Source organism: Erythrolamprus reginae, chromosome 4 (genome assembly GCF_031021105.1).
Source record: "Erythrolamprus reginae isolate rEryReg1 chromosome 4, rEryReg1.hap1, whole genome shotgun sequence".
NCBI lineage: Eukaryota > Metazoa > Chordata > Lepidosauria > Squamata > Dipsadidae > Erythrolamprus > Erythrolamprus reginae.
Window position 1 is genome coordinate 67,041,692 of NC_091953.1, and position 27,787 is coordinate 67,069,478.

Genomic DNA, 27,787 nt, shown 5'->3' on the forward strand with positions numbered 1-27,787 from the left:
GGGGCAGAAGAACAAAAGCATTTGGAAGTAACAAGACCTCATTTTAGCCCTCAGTCTGAAGTGTCCAATAGAAGGGAAGGCACAGTGCATTTTGCAAAAGGTAAGCAAGAATATCACCAAAAGCTTTTGATCAAACAACAATTCTTTCATGTGCTTAATACCACTAGCTGATTTCTTGCAATCTAAGGTTATTTGAATATCTTCTTTGAAGTTTAATAAGCTTTGTTTTAAAGATAGGTAACTTCAGTGCGTACATCTTTTTTATTGCCAGCATGTGTTTGAATTATATATCTGCTGAGGATGTTTATGTACAGTCAGGCAGCAACAGAGAATCTCTTCGCTATCAATGGGTTGTGTTAAATTTATGCTTTTAAACTGCTCTTCATTTGCACAAAACCATTTTGACAGCAGGAAATATTAGAACTGCATGTGAGTTCTGAAAAGAATCAGGATACCTTCAGATCTGCCTCTATATGCCATCATAATGGGACTTTATGATCACAGGCTAAGCATTTACTTTGAAATCAATATTTACTTTTATTGTAACTTATGGATGTTTGTCATCTGCCAGTCATTTGATAGAATGCTTAGAATAATTGGAAACAATGGCAATATTTATTTCAGGTTTTGTCTGTCATCCTTCACAAAGAATAGTTTTTGGTTTTGTATATGAGCATGTGTGTATGTGTGCAGAGGTAGTATAGAGGTCATTAAAAAAACCTTCATTAAATGTCCTGGGAAGTTTTGCCATAGAGTACACAGCACTGGTTATGGATTAGAAATAGATTTAATATGTGCATGTGATTTGTTAAAGGGAGTAAGTAAATCCATTGTGTTTGTCTTGGCTGCAGAACAGAGGAGATATATTGAGCAGTCGGCTTACCCCTTCTGCACAACCATTAATGCAATGTGGATGCCTTTTGGCAGATCAGACTAGAGGATGCTCAACAAAAAAGCAGTTTAAATAATTTGTCAGGTCTTTAATGCTTATTCTTTAGAGAAGTTTCTTCATTTTTTTGATGAGCAGGAGATTGTGCTTCTTTTAAAGAAGAATTACCTTGCTAGATAAAAAAGTCATGGGATTTTACGATAAATATATAACCAATGTTAAAATATGAAAATAACAGAGACCTTAAAGTAAGATAAAATATAGAAAAATCGTCAAATATTATTTTATTAAAAATATAAAGTAACACTAGATGCTGAGATAAAATACTCAGTCAGAGATGAATACTTAAAACTAACAAGTTGACTGTGGGATTAAGAATATTGAAGTTTAATTTTTTTAAAAGGTTGAATTTGAATTGAGAGATTTCTGCTTGTTAGCATGAAGGATGTGAGCAAATTGTTTTAGCATAATGCCAATTTAGAAATCATCACACTAAAGAAAATTCAATGTACATGATGAAAGATTATTTTACAAGTAACATCCCAATCACTATCTGAAATGGGATGCTGTATAAGAAATGCATCAGTCAGAGTCAGCCAAAAATAGAGAGAAAATATACCCTAAATCACTTTAATAAAGTGATTTTTTTCCCCCATTTACATTTGGGACTCTATCCCTCCCTGAATGGAAGATAGCAGAAAATGTGGTTATAAGAGAGGCTATATGGTTTTATTATCTCATTTCCAAAGGATTTCCTCTGGTATTGCCATAAAGCAATACCACTATTAAACCACATGATATAACCAAAACCCATATGCAAAATAATGACCGGTATTTAAGTGGTTGCATGTTTGACAACTTCAACCAAAGATTTACATAATAAAGTACATAGGCTACCAAAGAAATAGACTTCTTTCCATAAAGGAAAGACAAGATTTTTCATAATGGTCATACTTATGTTGGTTTCCACTTAGCAGCTTTATTCCAGTTCTTACTAGAGATGCAGCTGGAGAAGTCTGCTACTGTAACCTGGAGTCTGCTACTATAACCTAGCAATCCTAGGCTACATAAAATTTTGAGGCCCAAAAGCAACATTTTTAGAAAACAACAATTTTTAACTCAAGATAAGGTGCCAAGTCCCCATCACACTACAAACTCCACCCTCTCATATTACCCAAATGTTCTTGACCTTAATCACATCGTCCTCAGTCACAAAGTAATAAATGCATAGTATCCAACATCGGTAAGATTTTCCAGTTTGGATCAAGAGAATTCCCAAATAGCTACGTACAAAGGAATAGGAAATCTAGGTTTTAGATCTCATGGGGACACATTGTTGTAGCAACCTTCTCTACACACACACACACACCATTCCAAGATAGTTACAAAAGTTTCTTTAATTATTATTTTTACTCTAAATATATAGTTGATTCTTTACAAAATGACGTTTATTCCAAGTAAGCAATACTCCAAAACAAATTATGTTTTGTTATGTTAGTTATGCCACCATTTATATACATTTAAAATGCACGTGCCCCAAAATTTGCTATAGCCTATCGGATTTATAAAGCAATTATAAGATGTGGATTTTTGGGGAGTCCAGGAAGAAGAAAAGTGTGTGCTTTACAAATGCTTCATTATACATTGGGCTATGCAGCACTTTGGATATGAGGGAGAAATGGGATTCAAAGAAAAATGGGAGCACCAGAAATGCCTTAATCCAAACATGGCTACATAAGGCAGCCACTTTAGTTCAGGAAAGGTCCATCTGCTTTAAGGTGTTTCTGACAAATGCTACATGTTTCTGAATCACACGCCACTCTTTGTTTCCAAACAGCTGCACAGTCCTACTTCACAAGGCCATTTACACTTAAAGCAATTTGCCAGTCCCACTTTTCTCATCTTTAATCACATTTATTCAAAGACAGTGCTATGTATATCTCACGAAATCAACTTCCTGACTGCCAATGGGGAACTATCTTTGGAGTATTCCGCCATGCATCCTAAGGAACAGATTTCCATGTTCTTTTTAACCCATCAGTGTACTCCACCAACCACTTCTTGAATGCAGCAAAGGATGACACCATCATCTCCCCACTCCCAGCTGATTGCAAATGCACACACACAATGTTTTCCAGCTCAGAGCCAAAACTATAATTTTAGGACAACAAGCTTAACCCCTTTAGTGTAAAGGATCTTCAGAGTTTCATTCTGCTGTAATAACAGCTTTAGCACTGATGGGATATAGTGCTTACATACCTCTCTCCCCTCCTGTGTCTGGACACTGCTCTGTTTTGTTGTTTCTTCCTAGATGGCAAGCTTCTATATTCTCAGCTGGTTGACAACTGCTACTTTTTAAATACAGTAATCCCATATTGATCTAACAATGCCCTTTTAATTCAATGAAATCTCTAGAAACTTTTGCTTTATTCAATCCTTACATCTCTTAGTGGGAACTGTTTTGGTTTCTGCCCAAGCAGGATAAAACATTCTCCCCATTTGCCAAGCTTCCTTATCCTTCCTCTTAAAATAAGTTACAACATAGGAAAGTCACTACTCCCCCCCCCTATGAAACCAAACCATCAATTCTTTCTTCTTACAAGTTTCCCTGGACCTACAAATGGTTTCAAGATCTAATGAGCAATGATAAGGAGAAAGGAAGGGATGTGAAGGCATCTGTGTATGGAAAGCCTGATGCTAGTCAGGTGGAACTATCTTTTTTTTTTTTAAAAAGGTAGGCACTGGTAAAATGTTCTGTGTAACCATTGAGACTTGTCTTTCCTACATATATGAGAAGAGCAAGGATTGGGGAACAGTCAGGCCTTAAGGTGGATAGACCAGCCCTGTGCCCAATGTTTTGTAACCAAAGCTTGAATTTTTGAAGATAGCTTAAAAAACAGCCAGGAATAGCATAGGAACTAAATAATTTAGGGCAATTTGAGCCTGAAACATTTAATATGACTTGGATTACAAAACAGCTTTGAACCAATTTTAGAAACACAAACACCAGCGCATTTGACTAGACAACATTTAGGCTCTCTCTCACTTGGATCTTTCCACCGTAAGAAAATGTTAATGGTGCAGTTAACATAAGATAGCATCTCTTCTTCATATTCGGTTCTTTCTAAAACATGTTTCTGCTGGTGTAAGTTGTCCTTAAAACTTCAGAAGGTTCAGAATCTAAGGGGTTTTTTTTGTTTCACAATAGAGCCAGAATTATGGGGAAGGACAGTCCAAAGACATCATGATAAGGTTGCCCTCTTTTCCTTTACACGGAGTCTAGGGTAGACAGTGGTGGAAGTTGTTCTATTTATTCTTTCAAACAAAAGAGCTAGAAAAAGGATGGTGCTTCTCTTTCCTATGTCTCATGGTCCTGATCCAGAGCCTCGGTGGCACAGTGGTTAGAATGCAGTACTGCAAGCTACTTCTGCTGATCACTGGCTGCCAGCAGTTTGGCAGATCAGATCTCAGTAGGCTCAAGGTTGACTCAGCCTTCCATCCTTCCAAGGTCAGTAAAAGGAGGACCCAGATTGCTGGGGGTAATTTGATTACTCTCTGTAAGCTGCTTAGGGAGGGCTGTAAAGCACTGTGAAGCAGTATATAAGACTAAATGCTATGGTATTACAGGTTCTTTCAATAAAGTAAATAAAATCTGAAATTGAAGCATAGTCTATTCATACCTACCTTTCTGTCTGTCATCTATAGTTATCATTTTATATCATCTTAGTTCAGTGGGAGCGAACATGGATATTTAAGATATGGTGTTACTTAGGCCTAGGAAAGAATTTATTGTAGCAATTCTACTGCCTTTCTTACACTGTGTACACAATAATGCCCAAAAGCCTTTCTGTGGTGAACATGCAATTTTTTTTGCCCCAATGAATTTTATCTCACAATTGTTTATTGGCTGTGGAGACAGAAAATGTCCTTTCATAATTCATGAAAATGGGAAACGAGGCCTTCATTTTCAATTTTCAATGTATATGAAGGGACCACGAGGAGAGAATGTTTTTGCGTGTGTGTGTGTGTGTGAGAGAGAGAGAGAGAGAGAGAAAGAGAGAGAGAGAGAGAAAGACAGACAGACAGAAACAGAGAGAAAGTAAGAATGAGGAAAAAACTTTGTCAGGAAATGTTGGAGAGGGAAGCAGTACAGTGGTACCTCTACTTAATAACGCCTCTACTTAAGAACTTTTTCTAGATAAGAACCAGGGGTTTGAGATTTTTTGGCCTCTTCTTGTTGTGATTCAGCCTGAGGCTCCTCAGGGACCGGCTGGAGCTCTGCCGGATCCATGCCCAGAGGAGGAGGACAGTGACCAGGAGGGGGAGGACCAGGCAGACGGGGGAGAGGAACGTCAGGAAGAGGAGGAGGGAGAGCAGCCTGAGACCCCTGGGGGGGGGCTCTCCCCAGCTAGTAGCCTGGATTCATTGGATGAAGACGCACAGGCTATAATAGACATGAGGCAGAGACGTGCAGCTCAAAGAAGGGGCCAATTAGAACGGTATTTCCATCCCTGAATTGGCAACAACTGGGTTTGGGTGTGGTTCTCCTCAGCAGGGTTGAAAAGGCAGGCCCGCCCTTACAGTCTTGTGGAGAGTTATCAACTGGGAGTCCTGTGACCTTGCTTCGATTCTTGGCGTCTCTGATCTTGGCTTGTGGCCTAGAAGGCTGAAAGACTTGGGGGAGGCGTGGGTTTTATTATCTCCAGTGTTGTTTTTGCCAGCAAGAATTCTGTTTTATTGCCTGGCCTTCGTGAACCCTCTGTGAAGCTTCATAGTGTTCCTGTCTATAAGAACAGTTTTTGTTACCTGTGTTTGCTTCCCAGTATATAAACTGCCTTTGCTTTTTACCAGTGTGTCTGGATACTCTTTTTGGTTGGTGTTGGCGTCTGGGGGGACCCAGACAGAACACTTCTTAAGAACCATTTTCTACTTAAGAACCCAAGCCCAGAAAAATTTTCCAGGAAATTTGAGAGTGGTACGAAGGCCCAGCCAGTTTCCTGCCATTCCCCCTTTAATCCCGGCCATCTTGGGCTTTTCTGAGCTGCCAGAGGAGTCTTTTGGTGGCGCTTAAAAGGCTTTGGCAGTCCAGAGCGAATGAAGCATTTTCCTTTCTCTGCGTGTGGAGAGGGAATAAACCTCTGCCAGCGCTCAGAGAAAAGAAACTCTCCCTTCGCTCTGGGCAGCCACTGTCCACCTTCCTCCTCCTCCTCCCATCCAAATTTTAAGCTTTTATTTCTTTCCAAATGGGTTTGCACACATTATTTGCTTCCTATGGGAAAAATTGCTTCTACTTACAAACTTTTCTACTTAAGAACCTGGTCACGGAACGAATTAAGTTCTTAAGTAGAGGTACCACTGTATTAGTTTTCTAGTGCTTGAATTCTGAACTATACACAGCAAATCTGACTAGTAGGAGGGAAAAATGCAAATGCCAAGATGAGCATCCTGTTGTTGCATTTGAAATAAGTTACTTGATGTATGTATTCAGTCAAGGGAAGATGGCCTTTCATTTGAGCACTGCAATGGCATGCAGATGGTGGGGAAAAAATGGCATGAACAGGTATTCTGGGTAATCTTTGCTTGAAAGGTTAAAAAGCTGCCTTGGGTTCTGAAGCATAACTGAAAACTAATAAACATTAATGTTTCAGAACATTCTAATTATTGCTATGTTAATTGATCATATTCATGTAGCAACCATTTTATTTCATAGATTTTATTTAGTTCTTGCTTTAAAAAAAATCCTGTGGCAGTGAATTTCATAGTGTTGCTTTAAAGATAAAGTGTTTTATCTCACCAATATTCAGTAGATTGCTTCTTATGCCATTTATTATCAGTTCTTGTAAGTTAAGAATAGAGATAGTTAAGGTACTGAATCAATATGAGGCCACAGCACATTAATTTAATTGCCTTTAGGGCCTGATGGTTGTCTAGGATTTGTATAGTTAACTTTCATAACAAAATATAGTTGTGGTTCCTTCCCTGAATTTATTTGCTTGATTCCTTGCACACAATGATGCAGCCTACTTGGAGAGTTTACTATTTTGCATACATCTAAAGGGAGAGAGTGTGTGATTCTGTCGCCTGGTCTGACTTACAATCAGCTGTTATTTCCTTTTTATATGTGTCAGTGTAGAACATATTAAAATTTCTCAGTAACAGCATGATTGGAATCTCTTTGATGCCCCACCTCTAACTTAACAGAACAATGAAACCAGGGTTGTAGTAAGCCTTTGAGCAGCTGGTTGTCTATATATTCTCTCTGTCTCTCCCCCCCACACCCACTCTCGCTTACTTTCTTCTTCTTCTTCATATAATTTAATTCAGTGTAGAATTTGGGAAACACTGACACTGCGACTTCTCTGCTGTATCAGCTCTCATGCCAGGCACTATCATGCTTAATAAATTACAAACCCCAGGTAGTCTTTTTGTCTTATTATTCTCACCGTTCACCAATCAAATGTTCAGGATAATCAAGGAATATGAGCAATCAGGAATAAAGTTATTTTTGTATTATTTTAGGAGTATTGAAATTGAATATTATTTTACTACCAGCAGCAACAAAATTCAATCACGGGGGTGAGGTAGGCTACTAGCAAGGTTTTCAAGCTTATTATAACAGAGGCATAATCTACATTGGCATGGTGAGGTAGCAGAAGGGACCATATTGCCCTTTAGGACAAGCAAGTTCAGCACTGGAGTTAATACCGAGTGTCTAGTCTGGCAAAGGTTGAGCATTCCATGGCAGTGACATACACATCCCTGCTGCAGTGATGAAGCTGTCTATGAATGGGATCTCCAAGGGTGCATTTGTATTCTTAATAGAAATAATAGAGATGTGTGGGTCTTTTATCTACTTGCAATTAAATACTACTCTTTCAGGGAAAATAGGGCTTGCATAAATTGAAAAGATGTAGCTGAAGATTCAGCAAAAAGCAATTCTTTGTTCATTTAAAATGTTTTTAGTTCTAGAAATGATTGGCAATGTTTGTGTGTGTAAGAGAGAGAAAGAGAAAGAGAGAGAGAAGGAGGGAGGGAGGGAGAAGGGAAGGAAAAGGGGAGAGAGGGGGAGAACAGGGAGGTTCTTCTTTATGACTGTATTAAGGTACTATCAACCAGGTCTTGTGTTGGCAGTAAAGTATGTCAGCCTAAACTGTGTTGCCTCCATTGCTGTTCTCTATTCTGTAAAAATGGCAAGGCTGAGAAATGATGCAATACTTATTTACTCATTAAAAGGCAAGATTGATGGCTTCCATTGGATTTACTTCCCCTCCCACCAGTGAAAGGCTACCAACTTTTTTACTACCATGCTGTGGGCGTGGCTTATGCAGGACACCCTGCATTTTCTTTCAACATCTTTCAGTGCAAATTGGGTGCTCTGGGGTAGAGCTCCATTTTTGCTATCCCACTGTTTCCCCCACCCCCTATGTCCGGGCAGCAGCTCACCCCTGCCTCCCACTAACTGTTACCTGATGTCAGGAAGACAACCACTAATCATTATGGGATATGGCAAAGTAGAAGTGAAAGAAATTTAGGTCCAAGCTCAAAATGGCAGTTATCCATATGTCGCATTGCCTAACTGAGAAAGGGGCAGGCATTACAGAGAGGACATCAGGAGAAGCAAGAGGGAATTTTTTGACCTTCTTTGAGCTTCTTATCTGTCAGTTGAACTGCAAAATAATACTAAATCTCTGTTCAGAGACATTCTGGCTGACCAATAAATGGCATGCAGGCTTTGGGTCAAATGAGGATGAATGAACTTTACTCCCAGTAATGCTACAAGAAAATAGTGATTCTGGCAGCAGGTTGTCACCAAGTCCAGGTCTAACTTCATAGATGTTGCTGAGAAACAAGATACTTTTGGGGTTAGAAAGTTATACATGAGGTTTGAAGGCAATTGGTGCAATAAAGTTAAGGTTTAAAAGGATTTCAAAAATGTATTTAAGAAAATTGGGGTTACTGTCCACTCCCTTTGAGTGACTCTGTGTGTCTTAAAAAATAATAAATGTGTACACACACACACACAAACAAACAACAACAAAAAACAATACTCTACCTCCACCCGGCAATAACAATAGATCAGATAAGCCACTTCAGGTTTTCCTGGCCCACTGGCAAAACCAGGTTTTAGGACCTTGTGAAAGAATGTTAAAGTGAGGGCCTATGTAATCTACACATTTCATGAATTTTTAAAGCCTATCAGTAAACAAACGTCTCTCTCTTTGCTATTCCGTTCATACTATAGTAAGGGACAAATGAGGAAGAGCAGAGAAAGAAGTTTATTTATCGACCTATCTATCTCCTCCTCTCTCTCTGATCCATCCATCCATTCATTCATCCATCCATCCATCCATCCATCCATCCATCCATCCATCCATCCATCCATCTATTTATCTTCAACATGGTGCATCTTAATCCACCCAAATGCTGCAATAAGGTGGCCACACATGTCTATCTGGAATGTGGCACAACATTCTGTACCCATATAGGCCTTACCAGCCACCTGTGGATACACCATGGACAGCCCACAACTTGTCAAGGTCCTCTTCAAAAACAATGGACGAACATCATGAAAATCATCATCATCATCTGTCTATGTATCTATTATCTATCCATCCATCCATCCACTTATCCATCCACTTATCCATCTACTTATCCATCCATTTATCCATCCATCCATCCACCCACCCACCATCTCTTTTTTCTCTTTTTATTCTTGATTTTAATTTAAAAGAAGATTTTATATTGAATATATGTTCACTTTCTCTATGTAGTCTCTGTGTGTATATTTATCATACTCTTAAAAGAGTTGCTCAGTAATATCAATGTTTTCTAATTGTTCTACAGTGATCCCTCGGTTAGCGCGGGGGTTACGTTCCAAGACCTCCCGCGCTAACCGATTTCCGCGTTATACTGGATGCGGAAGTAAAAACACCATCTGCGCATGCGCGCCCTTTGTTCCATGGCCGCACAAGCGCAGAAGGTGGAGCGACGCAAGTTCGGAGGCTGGCAATGCAATGGTGATTTTTCCGGGCTCCTCGCCGCTACCCACAGGGCAGCGCTGGCGGCAATGGCAATGGCAACCCTCCCTCCTTCCCTTCTCTCCCTCCCTCCTTCCTTCCTGATTTTGGCCAATCAGCAATCAGTATGACGTCATCGGGTGGGAAAAACCGTGGTGTAGGAAAAAAAACGCGGACTTATTTTTTAATTAATATTTTTTGAAAAACCGCGTTGCAGCGTTTCGCGCTAATCGAGAACGCGCAAATCGAGGGATCACTGTATAAGCTTCTAACTTTTAATTAAAATTAGTCAGTTTCCAGTCACCTAGAAGCCTGTTCAAAGATTTTTTTGGCAATGACTCTGTAGTATCATCACCTAACCCCCAAAACTTTACCTTAGATTATCCACTGTTGACCTCTCTCTATTCCTAAGAGGTCAGTAAGGGGCATGCATAAGTGCCCCTTCCTCTGTCCTAATGTTTCTCTTTTACTAGTATCATGTATATAAATGTTATATCTTTGTATACCACCAATACATACATAAACAATCAAACAAACAAACAAACAAACAAACAAATAAAGATCAATTTTGTGAATTGCTAAACTCTTTTTCATGCAGGCTGATTGTTTACCAAAGGGGAAAGGCTGAAGGCTATGGGAACAATTGGATGTGATTAGGAAACTCAATTCTCTGCAGCATATCTGCAGTATATCTCACTCATGAAGGCAGAGTTGGCTTGATTAATCTTTACACAATGGTGGTGGTGGGGGGACAACTCCTGGGTTCAGGTTTTTCTAAAGCATCAAAGAAATACTAATTATTCATTTTGTAAAAATTACAAATTCTAGCAGAATCTCACTCCCACAGGTAGTTAGAATTTAAAGCTGCTTTGTGAATCAGATTAGAATTTAAAATAATAGCATTTTAGCATTTTATAATAGCAAAATTGGAGATATAGGAAAGCCGAACTTTATTCACCAAAATTAAAATGACTCCCAGCCTTCATAAGTTATGTTCTATTTTCAGATTGTAGAAGATAAAGTTTCTGTAGTTTGAAAATTCCTTTCGTTGTCTAACAAATCTTTATCTCATACAAAACCATTAGTAGTCATTTTTACCACCCCAAAAGATGCTGAAGTAGGAAAGGTCTGTTGCTCACATATAAGAAAAGAGACCAGCATTTGTCAATTGTGTGTTAATGTTGATTATATCCATATTGGATATACTGTATTTGTAAACCCTGATATTGAAATTTCCAAGCTTATTAGACAAAAGTCAGGTTGGTATTCCCCTGGAAATTGTAGATTCAGATGGCTACTATTTTGTTTCTTGAAAAGTTGGTTTTAGCTATGCCTAGGACGACTAGTGAACATCACCCAGTCTCATCCTACTATGAACATTATGGGGTTTTCAATGAAAAAAGTACTGTGTTTTCTAGGGGCATCCCAAGGTCTAATTAATAGTATCCTTAAGGATCATATTATAACATGCTTTAACCCAATGAGCAGGAGGGGGATTTCCAGGATAGAGTCCAAACAAGTCTTGAGTGTACCATTCCTTGCTCCTTATACTGTACTTCTATTCAATAATTATCATGAGACTTGTGGTAGATCATAATTTGTATAATCTTGCACAGATTTTTTTCCTGGCCTCAGTAACTGATTTAAATCTGATTGGGTAAGCTGACTAACATTGATTTCTAGAAAATGTATAGGCACATGATAGTTATTGCAGAATCTACACACAAGAGGAGTCCCCTAATGGGAGTCCCCAATGCTACCATCGATATTTCCATGTGGCTTATGTTATCAAATATGCCAAATAACACCACCTGAGTGACTTTGAACCAGTCCCTCTTTGTCACCCCAACAGGGTTTCACAGGGTTATTGTGACAAAGTTAGGAGGAGGAAGGAGTATCATGTATATCTGTCAAGTAATATAATCATAATACCACCCATAAGAGAAGGTAGTAGAAAAGATGAGAAGGCTGATTCTGATATTCACATTTCTACTAAATGTTTTAATCTTATCCTTCCTATGAAGATTTTGATTGTATCTAGATCCATTCTTCTGCTACACATTCACTTTCTATCTTCAAAACAACTGCACTGGGAAGTTTAAAATAGGATTTGACATTTGGGTGTCCCAAGTCTTTCTTTTTGACCATGAAGAAAGACAAAATAAGTTTACTAGTAACAAGTATCATATTAAGATACCACATTTGACACTATTTTTCCTGGAGATAACTAGTAGGAGGTTATGAAAGAGGTGAAGTGAATCATCAGCAAGACATACTGTAATTTATCCCAAAGTACCTCACAAAGTTGAAACCATAGCCTCGGTGCCCAGTCCTAGCAATTGTTCACTAGAATTTAGGAAAATGGCTTCAAGTAAAATGCTGGCTTCAAGGAAAATACTCCTTTCCCCCTTAAACTTCCTGAAGAAAGGATTGCAGGTGGATTCCATCTTTATGTTGGAAATACTCAATAGCCATGACAGGACAGCCTAAAGACATACGGTAAGCCAAAAGACCCACCCTTCAGTTGTAGACAACTTGATCAGATTCCATGCTTAAACAGAATATTGTTTATACAATCCTAGATTAGTGTTCATAAATTGTAGGCCAAATGTTCAACAGGCTTAAAGCAATTTGGGGTATAGTGTAGCCAGTTTTCCATGCACTTCCATCAGAGAACATCAAACCAAGTGTTGAATTTGGTGTCCATACAAAATTGTGTCAGAGTGGGGAGTGACCCTTTGTTATTTGTTTGGAAATATACTTTATATGGCCTCTATTTTCTCCTTTTTACCTCTGAATGAACCACAGCTGCTTTATTATTTCATTGGGCAATCTACAATTGGCCTATAAAATGAGTTTCAAATGTGCTCAAATCCTTGCCCAACAGCAATACTTAAATGCTTTAATAAGGAAAAAAGAAAAAGGAGAGAGAAATAAACATATAATGTAATTTTTATTTAGTGGCAAATAAAGGAGAAAATCTATTTGGCATGCCTTTTGCTCTTTTCCAAAAGGGAATCATGGGAAATATACTGCTCAAAAAAATAAAGGGAACACTTAAACAACAGAATATAACTCCACATAAATCTAACTTCTGTGAAATCAAACTGTCTACTTAGGAAGCAACATTGATTGACAATCAATTTCATTTCGTTGTCAGCACATTCAACTTTGTACAAAACAAAGTATTCAATGAGAATATTTCATTCATTCAGATCTAGGATGTGCTGTTCCTTTTATTTTTTTGAGCAGTGCATATGAAGATTCATCTGGCTCCTATTGTGTCTATTGCAGGCTGATAAAGTGTAAGTAAACGAAAGGTGGGATTTTCTTCTATGTTGCATCAATTAAATGACTGTGTGGAATCTTTGTTATTCATAAATTCATATTTATCATGAATTTAATTTTGGATTTTGGTAGACGAATATACTTACTGTTGGCTTGTCTCGGTTAGCTAGGCTATGAAACCTTCGACAATACCAAGCAGAGAATTTTAACAGAGCATGGATGTGTGATAAAGCCAAGACACAGACTTAGTTAAATAAGTATTATTTACATATAAACAAAATATAAACAATCAAGAATAAGCACAAAGCAAATACAGAATAATACTTACTGAGCAATTACAAGATTAGCACAAAGCAAAACACAATATAGATAATAAGCACGAAGCTAAAATACAATATAGATAATAAGCATGAAACTAAAATACAATATAGATAAAGCACAAAGCTTATACACAACTCCCCCATCTCTCAGGCAAAAGTGAAAAGGAAATGACCGAGCAAAATAATGAGCTTTTATAGCTTCAGTGAGGAAGTGACGAAACAGCCTTGAATATTAACTCTTCAAGTACAAGTTAACTCTTTCAGTGCACATTAACTCTTTAAGTACAAGTTTGGTACAGGTGTACAATATGCAGTTTACAATGGCAATCCCTAACAACCATGTACCCTGTACTAACACCCTCAAAGATCACTATTCCTGGGCAACATGTGAAGCTGTAGACATGTAAGAGATACATTATGGGTGGATGTTATTCATGTATATGTGTATTCCATGTATGTGTATAGATATATGATGACTTATATATTTCTGGAATTACATGCACCCAATGACTGAATTGTCCCTTCAATAACTGTTTTGGCTTCATGCAGAAATAATTGCATGAAGTTATGGCAATGTGTATATGGATTCAATTGAACCAAATGTAGGAGTTCAGCAGGAAAACATGAGTTGCACATGTTGCACAGAATTTGCACAGCAGACTCTCTGAATTAGTTTCTTTCTTGATAAGAGCCTTAATAGATCCGTACCAGCAGGAGAGACAAAATTTCCTGCCATTCAGATTTGGCAGGCAAAAGTGGGCTGTCTGTTCTGATTCAAGAAGAAATAACAGTGATGTCGTAAGCTACATGCATTTATGGAAGGTTTCTTTTATGCCCTAAAACAGCATTGAAAAAAACATGTTGTGCTATGGAGGAAGAAAAATAAATTAGAAGATCTTTCTCCAATCATATGTATGCCAAATAAATCTGAGTGTCAACTTCAATTTCTAACTCATGCTTCATATTTAGGTGTTTTATGTGTTCCTGAAACTATTTGCAAGAAAAGAAAATGTAATGTCATATATATAATGATGATGTAAAGGAAAAACTGAATTTAGTAATCTTGAACCCAGCATTCTCTGCCAAGTTGTTTATTGAGTTGGGATTTGATGAGAAGCCAAAACTCACTCTTCTAAAAACACTTTATTGTGTTACAAGTTTGTGATTGAATCAAAGCCATTTCTACAGTTAATATACATCAAATATTTATTAAGTTTGTTGCATCTCCCTTTTGAATCTACAGCTAAACAGTTGGACTCTAAAAGGACAACTTGGAGAAATTGTACAGCCAGTGGTGGGTTACTGGCCGGAATGCCTAATCAGGCATGCACGGAAGCAAAAAACCTTGCTGGAACACGGGCGCACTTGTGTTCTCCATGCACAATTTTGCTACCTGTATGGGCGCAGCAAGATAACTCTGCTGAAACTCATCGGACCTCCAGAGCCACGGAGGTGAGCCCGATTAGGCATTCCGGCAGTAGCCCAACCCCATTTTACAGACAGAATAATTGTCTAACCTTCAGTGTCCCAAATCGATAAGATGGAAGAGGACATCCACTACTTTTGTAGTTTGTAATGAGTTTACAGTTTTCCATTATATGCAAAACCATCATATCTGACTGACTGTACCTACAACTTGTTTAATAAAAATAACATCAGCAATACATTTATAAGGGGCAAAAGACTATCTCAGTAATTAGATAAATAAGCTCACTTTGTTTTAAAAATTAGTTTCCTTAAACTAATTAAACAAAAAAATAGCCTTATGTTATTAAACATAAAACATAAAACTTATGTTTTTAATATGAGAGACGGTGATTCCTAATAGGAGAATTAGCCCTCTCTATTTGTAAGGGGAAAATAAGGCGATGCCTGTCAGGCATATGCGCCCTTTCTTGGTATCTACATGTTTAGATTATGTATGTGTGTCAATTTATAAAGGAGACCTATCAATATATAGCTGTATGAGCATAGAGGAGTACATAAAGTAATTAAACCAGATTTCAAAGAAAACCAATATTGATAATAGTTGTTTGTCATTGTTAGCTAGAGATTGTGAGTCTTTTGGGCATGTAACAAAAGGTGGTGTAACAAAGGCAGAAGATGACCTAGGGGAACTTAATGATTGTTTTTGCAAAGATCATCATTCGGCTGCATTCATATTATTATGATTACCCACACAGTTAACCAGATGTTCAGACTGGATTTGACAGTTTTGTTTGCCTATCGAGTCCTTCCCAAGGAACTGAGATAGGCAGATATGGATGCTTGTGGGTGTTACATATATCATGGCAGAATGTAAGCTGTTTCAAGTCTTTTGCATTTGACTGATGTAAATTTGTCAATGTCAATGGTATCCCAATGGTTTTGGGATTGCAGAGAAGGCATCTATCATTATTGGTACTACCTTTGCTTTCTTTTGCCACCGTTCTATTTCTACTTGCAGAAATAGAACTTATACAGTTCTATTTCTACTTATATTTTGTTATCTTTTCCAGTTATTTGTCTTCTGCTGTCTCCAGATACTGCCACATCCTATTACTTTCACTACTACTCTAATATACAAAATGAAAGCAAGAAATGTTACCACACCATACAAAACAATATATAAAAATGGAAAAAAGAGAAAGGAAAACTATTATAATACATGGTGACAGCATATAGAAACATAGAAACATAGAAGACTGACGGCAGAAAAAGACCCCATGGTCCATCTAGTTTGCCCTTTTACTATTTCCTGTATTTTATCTTACAATGGATATATATATCCTGGGAGTCTTGGTGGCACAGTGGTTAGAATGCTCTGCCCACAGTCTAGAGTTCAATCCTGAGTGGCTCAAGGTTGACTCAGCATTCCATCCTTCCAAGGTCGGTAAAATGAGGACCAGATTGCTGGGAGCAATATTCCAGCAAAGAGAGTGCTATAAAACAATATGGAGTGGTATAGATACGTGCTGTTACTATTGCTATATATTAACTCTTATTAAACATGCATGAAGTAACATTGGTCAGTCTTTCCACTAATTCAAGGAATGAATCAATTTGAAGCCCACATTTTCAAGTAGGGAGCAGCAGTAGTTTTTCAGTAAAAGTACAATCAGTCCTGTTCAATATTTTTTGGCCTGATACTTTCCCTACTTAATTATTTAGTACATTTTAAAATGGCTTTTGAAAAAGTTTCAGAAATAGTAGAAGTTGCTGCTATTGACTTTTTCTTTGTTATCTCTCCTTACTTTGCAGCCTTCCTGATTTTCCAGGGGAGAGGACACCTACAGACAAAATCCCCCCATAGGTGTTTCAATGGAATTAAAGTGTGGAAAGCTATGTACGCTGCAGAGTGAAGGTATAATATGGAAGACAGAAGAGTGTCTTCAGTCATCTCATAAAGAGTAGAAGTGCTAGAATAACATGTTCTTGGTAGATGTAGTAGAATAGTTTCCCATCAAACTGAATGAGAAATAGGAATGGTGACGTACAAAAGTGGCATAGCATTCACTTTTACTAAATTGCTGGCATCCTGCATTCCCAACACTTTACTCAGCCAATTTAATTATGACCCATGTCTGCAAGGGTAATGCTGCAGCTTGGCATTTTATTTCTTGATGGCTTCCTGATGCCACACAACACTTTCCCAAGGTTTTTCAGTTTAGTGGCAAGATGGCTTTGCAGCTTTCTTTCTCATTAGAACAGTTTGAAAACAAATTACTATGAAAATGTTCATCAAGCTAAGGATGAGGATAAGGTGAATGGCTAGTTCAGTATTGTGCAGTTGGCTGAAAGAAACACTGTTTAATTTACCCAGATACAATAGCATTTCTGGAATACTGTTTTTAATATTGGATTTGTACTCTGTATATTGCATGTTGTGAGCTGCTCCAAGTCTTCGGGGAGGGGCGGCATAAAATCTGATAAATAATAATAATAATAATAATAATAATAATAATAATAATAATAATAATAATAATAATAATGTCTTTGATGAATACTGTAGGTGCCTTATTTTTCTCTGCATGTCAGTTTGTATACTGTATTAAACTATACTATTTCTAAGAACTGACCTCATGTTCACAAGAAATTAACTCTGTGAACAGAATTTGTGCACTTTCCCCCCTTCCTACTAGAATGTCCAACTTCTAGATTTCTGTTGGAAAAAAAATGTCATTTAACTCTTCCTATTGCCTTCCTTGACTGAGATAAAGAACGTGGGGGAGATACCAAGCAGATGGAACAGAGGATATAGCTCTGTCCTTGAATAATGAAGTCACTGGGGAGAATCTCTTTTCTTGATGGTTGTCTGGACAGCAAGAAATGACAGGTCTTATATGCTAATAGAAATGAATACAATAAGTTTAGTAGTTGAATGGTCGCTGCAAGTTCAGAGCTCTAGTTGATTTATCAAGTGGCTCATGTCTACATATACATATCACTGGATTTACAGTTTATTTAAATTTTACAGATGTACAGTTATCTCTTTATGAATAAACATAAGGTGTTTATTCAGCTTTCAGACTTTCAAAAATTAATTTTTACAACTTGAAATTATTTATATTTCTAGCTCCATCATTTTGTATATTTTCAGCATTCTTGTTTCAGCATTTAACTATTGCATTCTTGTTTTAAAGCAATTAGGAATGTGTTTTATGGTTCTTTTTAAATAGCAACTAATTTTATTGACTATTTCATAATTATTAATTTAAGGCCTGATGTGTTTATATAACACATTTGACTGTATTTGAATAAATTAAGAGAGTTAATTGATAATAGCTGTTCTTTTCTCTCAGGTGGAAAATTTGATTTTTCTCATGGTTGCATATGAAAATAAAGCCTGCTAATAACAGAGTCATATTTACATTTAAGATCAAGATTTTTTTTATCAGATTGTGCATTTATGAATGATTTTTTTAAAACTTTGTTTATAGCTCTATCCTTATATGTATACTTTTTTCATACATTTATTTCCTACTTAATGGATCAGATGCATCATTAGTTCATGGACAGACATGTGTAGACTATTTGCATGAGCAGATGTAAAATCTATTTTCACCTTGCAAACTATACTGCTCAAAAAAATAAAGGGAACACTCAAATAACACATCCTAGATCTGAATGAATGAAATATTCTCATTGAATACTTTGTTCTGTACAAAGTTGAATGTGCACAACAGCATGTGAAATTGATTGTCAATCAGTGTTGCTTCCTAAGTGGACAGTTTGATTTCAGGGAAGTTTGATTTACTTGGAGTTATATTGTGTTGTTTAAGTGTTCCCTTTATTTTTTTGAGCAGCGTATATTATAACCACCAATTCCATGAGCCTCAGTACATTTTAATGGGCACAAGCATGAGTGGGCTGTGACCTATAGACACAAATATATGATTGAGGAACTCATGCTTTTGTAATGAGGCAAGGGAAAGGGAAAAATTCAATTTCACTTGCTCTTGAAGCCAAACCAGCAACTCTGATGAAAAGGCCTTTTATTATGACATGTGGATATATAGGCATTTACATTTAGAAATCACAAGTGCCTTGCTAATTTTCATTAAGCTGGATCCCAGTGGAGAGATTTCATCACCTAAAAAACAGTTCTTCAGGATTAAAAGTTAAAATCCTCTCCACTATAATATCAATAGAAGAGGCCTTAAGCATGACAAGGTTTGACCCTTATTTTCATTATATTTAATTCGGGACAATGGTTTCTCCATAAGTGTTTCTTGGACTACATCAGCACTTTGAAATCCATTGTAATTTATGTGTATTTGTCTCTTGAGGCCATTGTGCTGTTTTCCAGGAGTGTAACTTATTTATTTTTATTCCAGCTATGAAGGAGATGTTTTGATGGATTATAACCTCAGCAAATGTCTAACCCCAAACCAGCAATGACAACTTGGAGACTTAAAACAGCCCCTCTGCTTTCTTGGCAAAAGACTGGGCCTCAGTCTTTAGAGGGCTTCTGATACTTTATCTCCCTCTACTGGTACTCCAAGGATCCTTGGTACATTCACCAAGGATGGGAAATCATGTTATTGCCGCTTCAATTTCCATGCTGTCCCTTCTAGTAATAACAGGAGATACAGGGAGTAAAAAGGATAGTACTTTTATGATTGACACGGACCCAGGGCGATGTATGAGGCATCACTATGTTGATTCTATCAGCCATCCTTTATACAAATGCAGCTCAAAGGTAAGTGTTGCTGGAAACTTCTCAAGCTATATGAAATTACTACAAGCATTACCAAACTTGTAAGGAAGGAGAATTAAATTTTCTAAAACCAAATATTAGCTTAACATAATTGTTTATAAAAATAGGTTAATCCCAGAGTTGTTTTGATATTATGCAAGATTATCAGAAAATGATCTTTTATTACCTGATGTGATGTAAGGATGCGTGCTTCTGTCCACTTCATTTAGAGAAGGAAGCTGAACTAACATTTCAATGAACTTAAGTTCATATAATAGGAGAGAGTTCTAAAATAGCAGACAAATTAAACAAGGGACTGAGTAAATTATGTAATATACATTGCTCTGTTTTCCACAGTGGAAAACAATTATAATGTTCAGGCGAAGCTCTTGTTCTCTTGCATCTGAAGTGATCACTTCTAATGCAGAGTCCTCAAACTTGGCAACTTTAAGACCTATGGACTTCAACTCCCAGAATTCTCCAGCCAGCACAGCTGACTGGAGAATTCTGGAAGTTGAAGTGCATAAGTCTTAAAGTTGCCAAGTTTGAAGACTTCTGGTCTAATGATTGGATTAGCTCAGTGTTGGAGTAAAGTATTTCACTGTCATTGTGGATAATATTTTCTATTATTCAGGAGTAACTGATTCTCTCTCATTCTCTCTCTCCCCTTCCCTCCCTCTCCTTCTCCCCCCTCCCTCCCTCCCATGCACTATATTACTGCAGTGATCAGTTTTCAATTTTAATATATCATTAAAAGTTTTAAAGATAAAGATGACAATTAATGCAAATGAAAATGTAGTAAGAAAAAAAGAAAAATAAATACATTTAAAAACTAAGTATAACAAAGGGAAAAAAACAAAAAATTGAAAAGAAAATGCACAAAGAAGTAGCTTCTTATCTTCTTTACATAAGTTATAAGTACAGTGATACCTCTACCTACAAAATGAACTTTTCTAGATAAGAACTGGATGTTCAAGAGTTTTTTTAATCTCTTCTCAAAAACCATTTTCCACTTACAAACCTGAGCCTCTGAAACTGTAACTGGAAAAGGCAGGGAAGAGCCTTTCTGCAGCCTCTTTAGGAATCTCCTGGGAGGAAACAGGGCCTCCACCATCCCTTTGGTTTCCCCAATCGCACACATTATTTGCTTAAATTGATTCCTATGGGGAAATTGTTTCTTCTTACAAAATTTTCTACTTAAGAACCTGGTCATGGAACGAATTAGATTCGTAAGTAGAGGTACTGATGTACAGTGATAAATTTCCCTCTTACATAGTTACTCTTTTTCCCCACAATCTATCCTATAATTATAAAACCATTGTTTGTTTGTTTATTTATTTATTTATTTATTTGTGGTTTTTTTTGTGCCCCATCTTTATCATTTTTATAAACAACTCAAGGTGGCAAACATAACTAATATTCCTTCCTCCTTCCCCACAACCACCACTCTGTGAAGTGAGTTGGGCTGAATGAAAGGCGCAGTCACCCAGCCAGCTTTTGTGTCTAAAGAGGGACTAGAACTCACACTTTCCTGGTTTCTAGTAGCTTAATCAAACTTTTTATTTCTGTTCTACACAAAAATCCATAAAGGATTTTCAATTTACAATAAACATATCCTTTGTCTAAATCAATTTGATCATCTCAGAAATTTCCATCATCTTCACCAATTATTCCTCCATTGTGGACAATTTTTCCATCTTTGGGCATACAATAATGTCACTGCAGATTTCACATACAAAAGCAAAGTGCCATGACTTTTCCCGCAGTTTCTCTATCAATCCCAAAAGAAAGACTTCCATTCTCAGTTGTATATATTTAAATCTAAAAATTTCTAGCTTTCTTACATGTCCATGAAATGTGATAAACTTTTAGTCAATTTCTCTTGTGGTGTATCCCAACAGTACATAATTTTACAAAAATTCTCTTTAAAAATTAACAGTCTAAATTGTAATCCTTTCAATCACATATTTTCCCCTTCGTCTATCTGTATACTAAAACCAAAATTCCTAGCATACCTTATGATGCATTATTTAAATTTCTGTTTCAAATTTCAATTTAGCAATTACATGTTCACCAATGCACAATTGTACTTCAAATATGGTCTTATTTTGCTCTATAGCATATACAGATGATTGAAAATTTAGACTAATTTAGTGAATTCCTAAATAATGTAGGGAAGGGTGTCAAACTCATGGCCTTATATCTGTTTAGATGTGGCCTGCAGGGCCACCATGGAAACAGGTAAGGACTGGCCCGCAGTGCCTCGGGCAGTGAAAACAGAGCTTGTGAGGTCTGTGCACAGCCTTCCCAATCTCTGTTTTGGATGGCAGAGGATTGCAGGAGGCCATCCCAGCTGAAAACGAAGCTCACAAGGACTGCATGCGCCATCCCCCCTCCAAGCTCCATTTGCGCTGGCAGAGGGTTGCAGGTGGCTGTCCCAGCCAAAAATTTAGCTTCCGAGGGCCAGATGCACCACCCTGAGCTTTGTTTTTGCTGGCAGAATGTTGCAGGAGGCTGTCACAGTTGAAAACAGAGCTTGGGAGCATTTTTTTGCTGGCAGAAATGAGTGACATCATGTTGGCCATGCCCACCCTGGCATACTCCCCCCAGATCAAACACAACCTTGATACAGTTCTCAATGAAATTGAGTTTGACACCCCTGGTGTAGGGGGTCAACTGCTGTAATTTTAATTAACCTAGGTGTATATAAATGGATTCTTCATTGTTATCATTATTTCACCCAAGTATAAAACCTTGACTACTAGGTCAGTGACAATACTAGTCTAGAATCTGAATTTGTATTAGAATTTAGAATCTGAATTTATTTTGTTGTATTCTATGAAGTGACAGATTATGTATCTGATCAAAATACACCATTTTTAATTTGCCATAATAAATTACTTAATTTTTGCAATAGTCAACATTTACAATGTGATTTTCAATTTCACTGTACACATGTTGTGCATTCACAATGAAGGTTTGATTTGATTTTTGATCTCATGATTCCCCTTTCTTTAAGTGGCACATGGTGTAAAATTTTATAGTTGTGAGATTTTGTTGAGTTTCTCTTTCTCTGTGGCATGCTGTAACATCATTCTGCAGCCTCTTTGGTTGCCCATGTCCTGATTGGTGGAGAGGGGAACCCCTTTCAGACAATCCCTCATAAATTTCCCTTTCAAAATTCAATTTAATGTGAAAAGTCAGGACACCCATGCCTTTCAATATGTTCTGTATACAGTATACATAGTGAGAAATCCATCAGCTTTGTTTTTCTTTTGAAAGAAATACCTTTTTATTAAATTGAACGGGAGTGATTAAAATACACTAAAAATATTGATATACCATGCATATGCTTATATAGTTAATACAATATGCAATGCCCATGATATAATATTTAGGATATGAACGTATGTACAAGGAGGACTACTGCATAAATTATAAAATTATGCTACTGTATAAAACTGTATAAAGTTTTATACAGACTTTATAATAGTTCAACAACATAATATAAGACTTCACCAATTTATGAATCGAGATGTAAAAATCATAGTTCTGAGCCCCATATTTTCTATTGGGGTCTTATTTATTTATTTATTTGTTTGTTTGTTTGTTTATTTTGTCCAATGCATAATACACATTGAAGAGAATAGATATCCTTTACAGGAGCAGCTCTGGCACAGCTAGTTAAGACACCAACTAGAGGGGAGAATATTCTAGATTTAGTTTTTACAAATGGGAATTGGGTTTCAGAGGTCAAGGTGGGAGAAAATTTAGGTTGCAGTGACCATCTATGTTTGTGGTTTGATGTAAAAACTGATTGTGAGCAATCCTATACTGCAACCAAAGTATTGGATTTCAGAAAAACAAATTTTAATGCAATGGGGGAATATTTAAATAATGAATTAAAGGGGTGGGATAAAATGGCAGGAGCGAGCACCCAGTGGACTGTATTAAAAAAGGCCATCTTAAAAGCCACAAGACTTTATGTAAAGCAAGTAACTAAAGGTAAAAGGAAGAAGAAACCGCTATGGTTTAGCAATGATGTAAGGGCTATAGTCAATGAAAAAAAGGCTGCCTATAGGAGGTATAAAGAGTCTGGAAGTATAGCTGATAGAGAGGTGTATAAAATGAGACAGAAGGAGGCGAAACAGATAATATATGCTGCTAAAGCCTCAAAAGAGGAAGAAATAGCAAAATCTGTAAAGAAGGGGGATAAAACCTTCTTCAGATATATTAGTGATAGGAAGAAGAAAAACTGCAGCATCACAAAGCTTAGTACTGGGAATAATACATGCATTGATGGGAATAAGGAGATTGCTGACCATTTCAATAGCTACTTCTGTTCAGTTTTCTCAAAAGACACCTTACAAAATAATACTATAGAGGGATATAGCATTGCTTCCAGCTGTAAGGATTCAGCTCCAGTGATCTTAGAAGCCGATGTCTTAGAAGAACTTGAAAGATTAAAGATAAATAAGGCAATGGGTCCAGATGGCATCCACCCCAGAGTTCTTAAAGAACTCAGATCTGTCATTGCTACCCCCCTGACTGATTTGTTTAACCAATCCCTGTTAACAGGAGATGTTCCTGAGGATTGGAGAATGGCCATTGTTGTGCCTATCCACAAGAAGGGCAGTAGAGAAGAAGCTGGTAACTACAGGCCAGTTAGCTTGACATCAGTTTTAGTTAAAATGATGGAGACTCTACTCAAAAAGAGGATAAATCAGCATCTAAAAAACAATAACTTATTGGACCCAAATCAGCATGGCTTTACTGAAGGCAAATCGTGTCAGACTAATCTCATTGAGTTCTTTGACTATGTCACAAAGGTGTTGGATCAAGGTGGTGCCGTGGATATTGCCTATCTGGACTTCAGCAAAGCCTTTGATACGGTTCCACATAAAGAGCTGATAGATAAATTAGTGAAGATTGGACTTAATCCTTGGATAGTTCAGTGGATTTCAAGCTGGCTGAAGCATAGACATCAGAGAGTTATTGTTAATGGCGAGTATTCTGAGCAGAGACAGGTTACAAGCGGTGTGCCACAAGGGTCTGTTCTGGGTCCTATTCTTTTTAATATGTTTGTGAGTGACACAGGGGAAGGTTTGGTAGGGAAGGTTTGCCTATTTGCCGATGACTCTAAAGTGTGCAATAGGGTTGATATTCCTGGAGGGGTTTGTAATATGGTAAATGATTTAGCGTTACTAGATAAATGTCAAAGCAATGGAAACTGCAGTTTAATGTTTCCAAATGTAAAATAATGCACTTGGGGAAAAGGAATCCTCAATCTGAGTATTGCATTGGCAGTTCTGTGTTAGCAAAAACTTCAGAAGAGAAGGATTTAGGGGTAGTGATTTCTGACAGTCTCAAAATGGGTGAGCAGTGTGGTCGGGTGGTAGGAAAGGCAAGTAGGATGCTTGGCTGCATAGCTAGAGGTATAACAAGCAGGAAGAGGGAGATTGTGATCCCCTTATATAGAGCGCTGGTGAGACCACATTTGGAGTACTGTGTTCAGTTCTAGAGACCTCACCTACAAAAAGATATTGACAAAATTGAACGGGTCCAAAGACGGGCTACAAGAATGGTGGAAGGTCTTAAGTATAAAACGTATCAGGAAAGACTTAATGAACTCAATCTGTATAGTCTGGAAGACAGAAGGAAAAGGGGGGACATGATCGAAACATTTAAATATGTTAAAGGGTTAAATAGGGTTCAGGAGGGAAGTGTTTTTAACAGGAAAGTGAACACAAGAACAAGGGGACACAATCTGAAGTTAGTTGGGGGAAAGATCAAAGGCAACATGAGAAAATATTATTTTACTGAAAGAGTAGTAGATCCTTGGAACAAACTTCCAGCAGACATGGTTGGTAAATCCATAGTAACTGAATTTAAACATGCCTGGGATAAACATATATCCATTGTAAGATAAAATACAGGAAATAGTATAAGGGCAGACTAGATGGACCAGGAGGTCTTTTTCTGCCGTCAGTCTTCTATGTTTCTATGTTTCTATGTTTCTATGTTTCTATATTTAATAATATAAGTAAAGAAAAGAATAGAAGAAAAGATATAAAAGTATAGGTGAACATATTTGAAAGGAAGAAAAGATAAATGAGATAAGGAGAGACAATTGGACAGGGGACGGAAGGCACATATGTTGCACTTTTTAGGGCTAACTCTTCTCTTCTAATCTTTTTGTCTTCTTTCTTTACAGATGGTGCTGCTGGCTCGCTGTGAGGGACAGTGTACTCAGACATCACGCTCAGAGCCAATGGTGTCCTTCAGCACAGTTCTGAAACAGCCTTTCCGATCCACATGTCATTGCTGCCGGCCACAGACTTCTAAACTGAAGGCCATGCGTTTGCGCTGTTCTGGTGGTATGAGACTTACTGCCACCTACCGCTACATCCTCTCGTGTCACTGTGAGGAATGCAACTCTTAGGGAAAATTTTGCTGTAGCAAAAAAAAAAACCCACTAGGAAATAGAAATGCTTTTCAAGAGAACTTCCAGAAGCAGAAATAGCTAGGGACAACTTTCCAATGGTTTGCTGTTGCTACAACCAGGAATATTAGAATTGATTTCATTGGAGAGAAGGAGCCACATGAATACATGGGGGTTGTATCAAACAATACAACAGACATCAGAATGTATAATTGCACATCGTTGCCGAAGATGTAATCATTTGTGATGGTGAGGAATGGGAACATACGTTGTTAGAAATCTCTCATTCGGGTTCTTGGGGTCATTTTTCTATGCCAGTGATTCTTTAATATTGAATAAGGTCAACCTAAGAATTATGGTCTTGGTTTGAATGTTCAGCCAGCAACACAAAAGGACCAGGGACATAGAAAATGCATACAGTGGATGCTATTATGTGGAAAACAATTTATTCTACAAGAAAACAAAGACTCTTTCCCTGTATACAGAAACCTATTGTGTCTTTTTAAACATGTCCTTTAGTTTATACTGGGATGAAAACAGACTGATTGAATAGTAAAAGATATATTTTTTATGGTCTGGCAGCAGTTGGATAAGTTACTGTGATTTAGGTGTAGATACAAAATAAATAATAGAAAATTTATGGAACTACCAGTGTGGCTTCTCCAGTATTGAGAAAGTATATTTACAGTCAAAAGTTGAAATCTGGAAAACAAGCTGCTCCTCCTCCCCCTCCTTCTCCTTCCCCTCCTCTTTCTCCTTCCCCTTTTACTTCTTCCCCTTCTCCTCTTCCTTCCCTTTCCCCCACTTTTTCCTCTTCCACTTCCTCCTCCCCATTCTTCAAAAAGAATACGGTATGTTATACATTCTTGGTCAGTATTATAATATTAATCCAAATCTACCAAAATAATAATACTTGGTTTTGCTTTCATTTATATGTAAAACAGGTTTAAATAAAGATTTATCTTAAATGTATGTATCACTCAGAAAAGGTTATATAAGTGGATTAGTCATAATATAGTGAACTAGTATGCTTACATTTTTATATTGGAACCATAAGATTTTAAAGCTTAAATTCGTTGACTCATTGTGGTTCTAGGTGGGAGACTCTAACAAAACAATTTATTCTGGAAATAGGTTCAATAAATGTTTCACATTAAAAAAAAGTTCTTCATGAATTTTGTAATTTACTAAGATGTTTTAAAAAACAGTTTTACCAATTACATGTTTTCATAGATATTATATTATCCAATTTATTTATTTATTAATTGGATTTGTATGCTGCTTCTCTCCGAGGACTCGGACCAATGAATATAAATTCTATTTTCAAAGTTTCACAAAAGAGAACTATAGAGAGTAAAAGTAGGATAGAGATGGGATTCTCATCACATCTCCTTGATATCGCCTTGATATAAGGATCTCACCATTATCACTATAGTGTTCAATGATTTTTCTTCACATAAACTTGTATAACAATTAAGAGTGATTCCTGGATGCTAATTTGTGGCTCCAAAGAAACTGTCAACTGGGCAATTAATTATACTATAGTCAAACAATTACAGTTATATTAATATTGTTAGCATAGTTTAACTGATTAAAAAAGATAAAATGGGGGTTTAATCTGAGAAGGTAAGCAGCCCATCTTTTCTATGTCAT

The 27,787-nt window shown here is 37.1% G+C and overlaps 1 protein-coding gene across 2 annotated transcripts; it reads left to right on the forward strand.

Annotated features, from left to right (window-relative positions):
• Positions 1-27,297, forward strand: NDP (norrin cystine knot growth factor NDP). 2 transcript variants are annotated; one of them, XM_070751795.1, is made up of 4 exons: positions 1-100; positions 16,755-16,857; positions 19,331-19,695; positions 25,907-27,297. In XM_070751795.1, exons 3-4 carry the CDS (start codon positions 19,522-19,524, stop codon positions 26,132-26,134), a joined length of 402 nt encoding a protein of 133 aa, XP_070607896.1. In that variant the 5' UTR covers positions 1-100; positions 16,755-16,857; positions 19,331-19,521; the 3' UTR covers positions 26,135-27,297. The 2 variants fall into 2 exon arrangements, with proteins under 2 accessions (XP_070607896.1, XP_070607897.1); XM_070751796.1 differs by lacking the exons at positions 1-100; positions 16,755-16,857 and adding an exon at positions 19,053-19,166.
• The last annotated feature ends 490 nt before the right edge of the window (positions 27,298-27,787 follow it).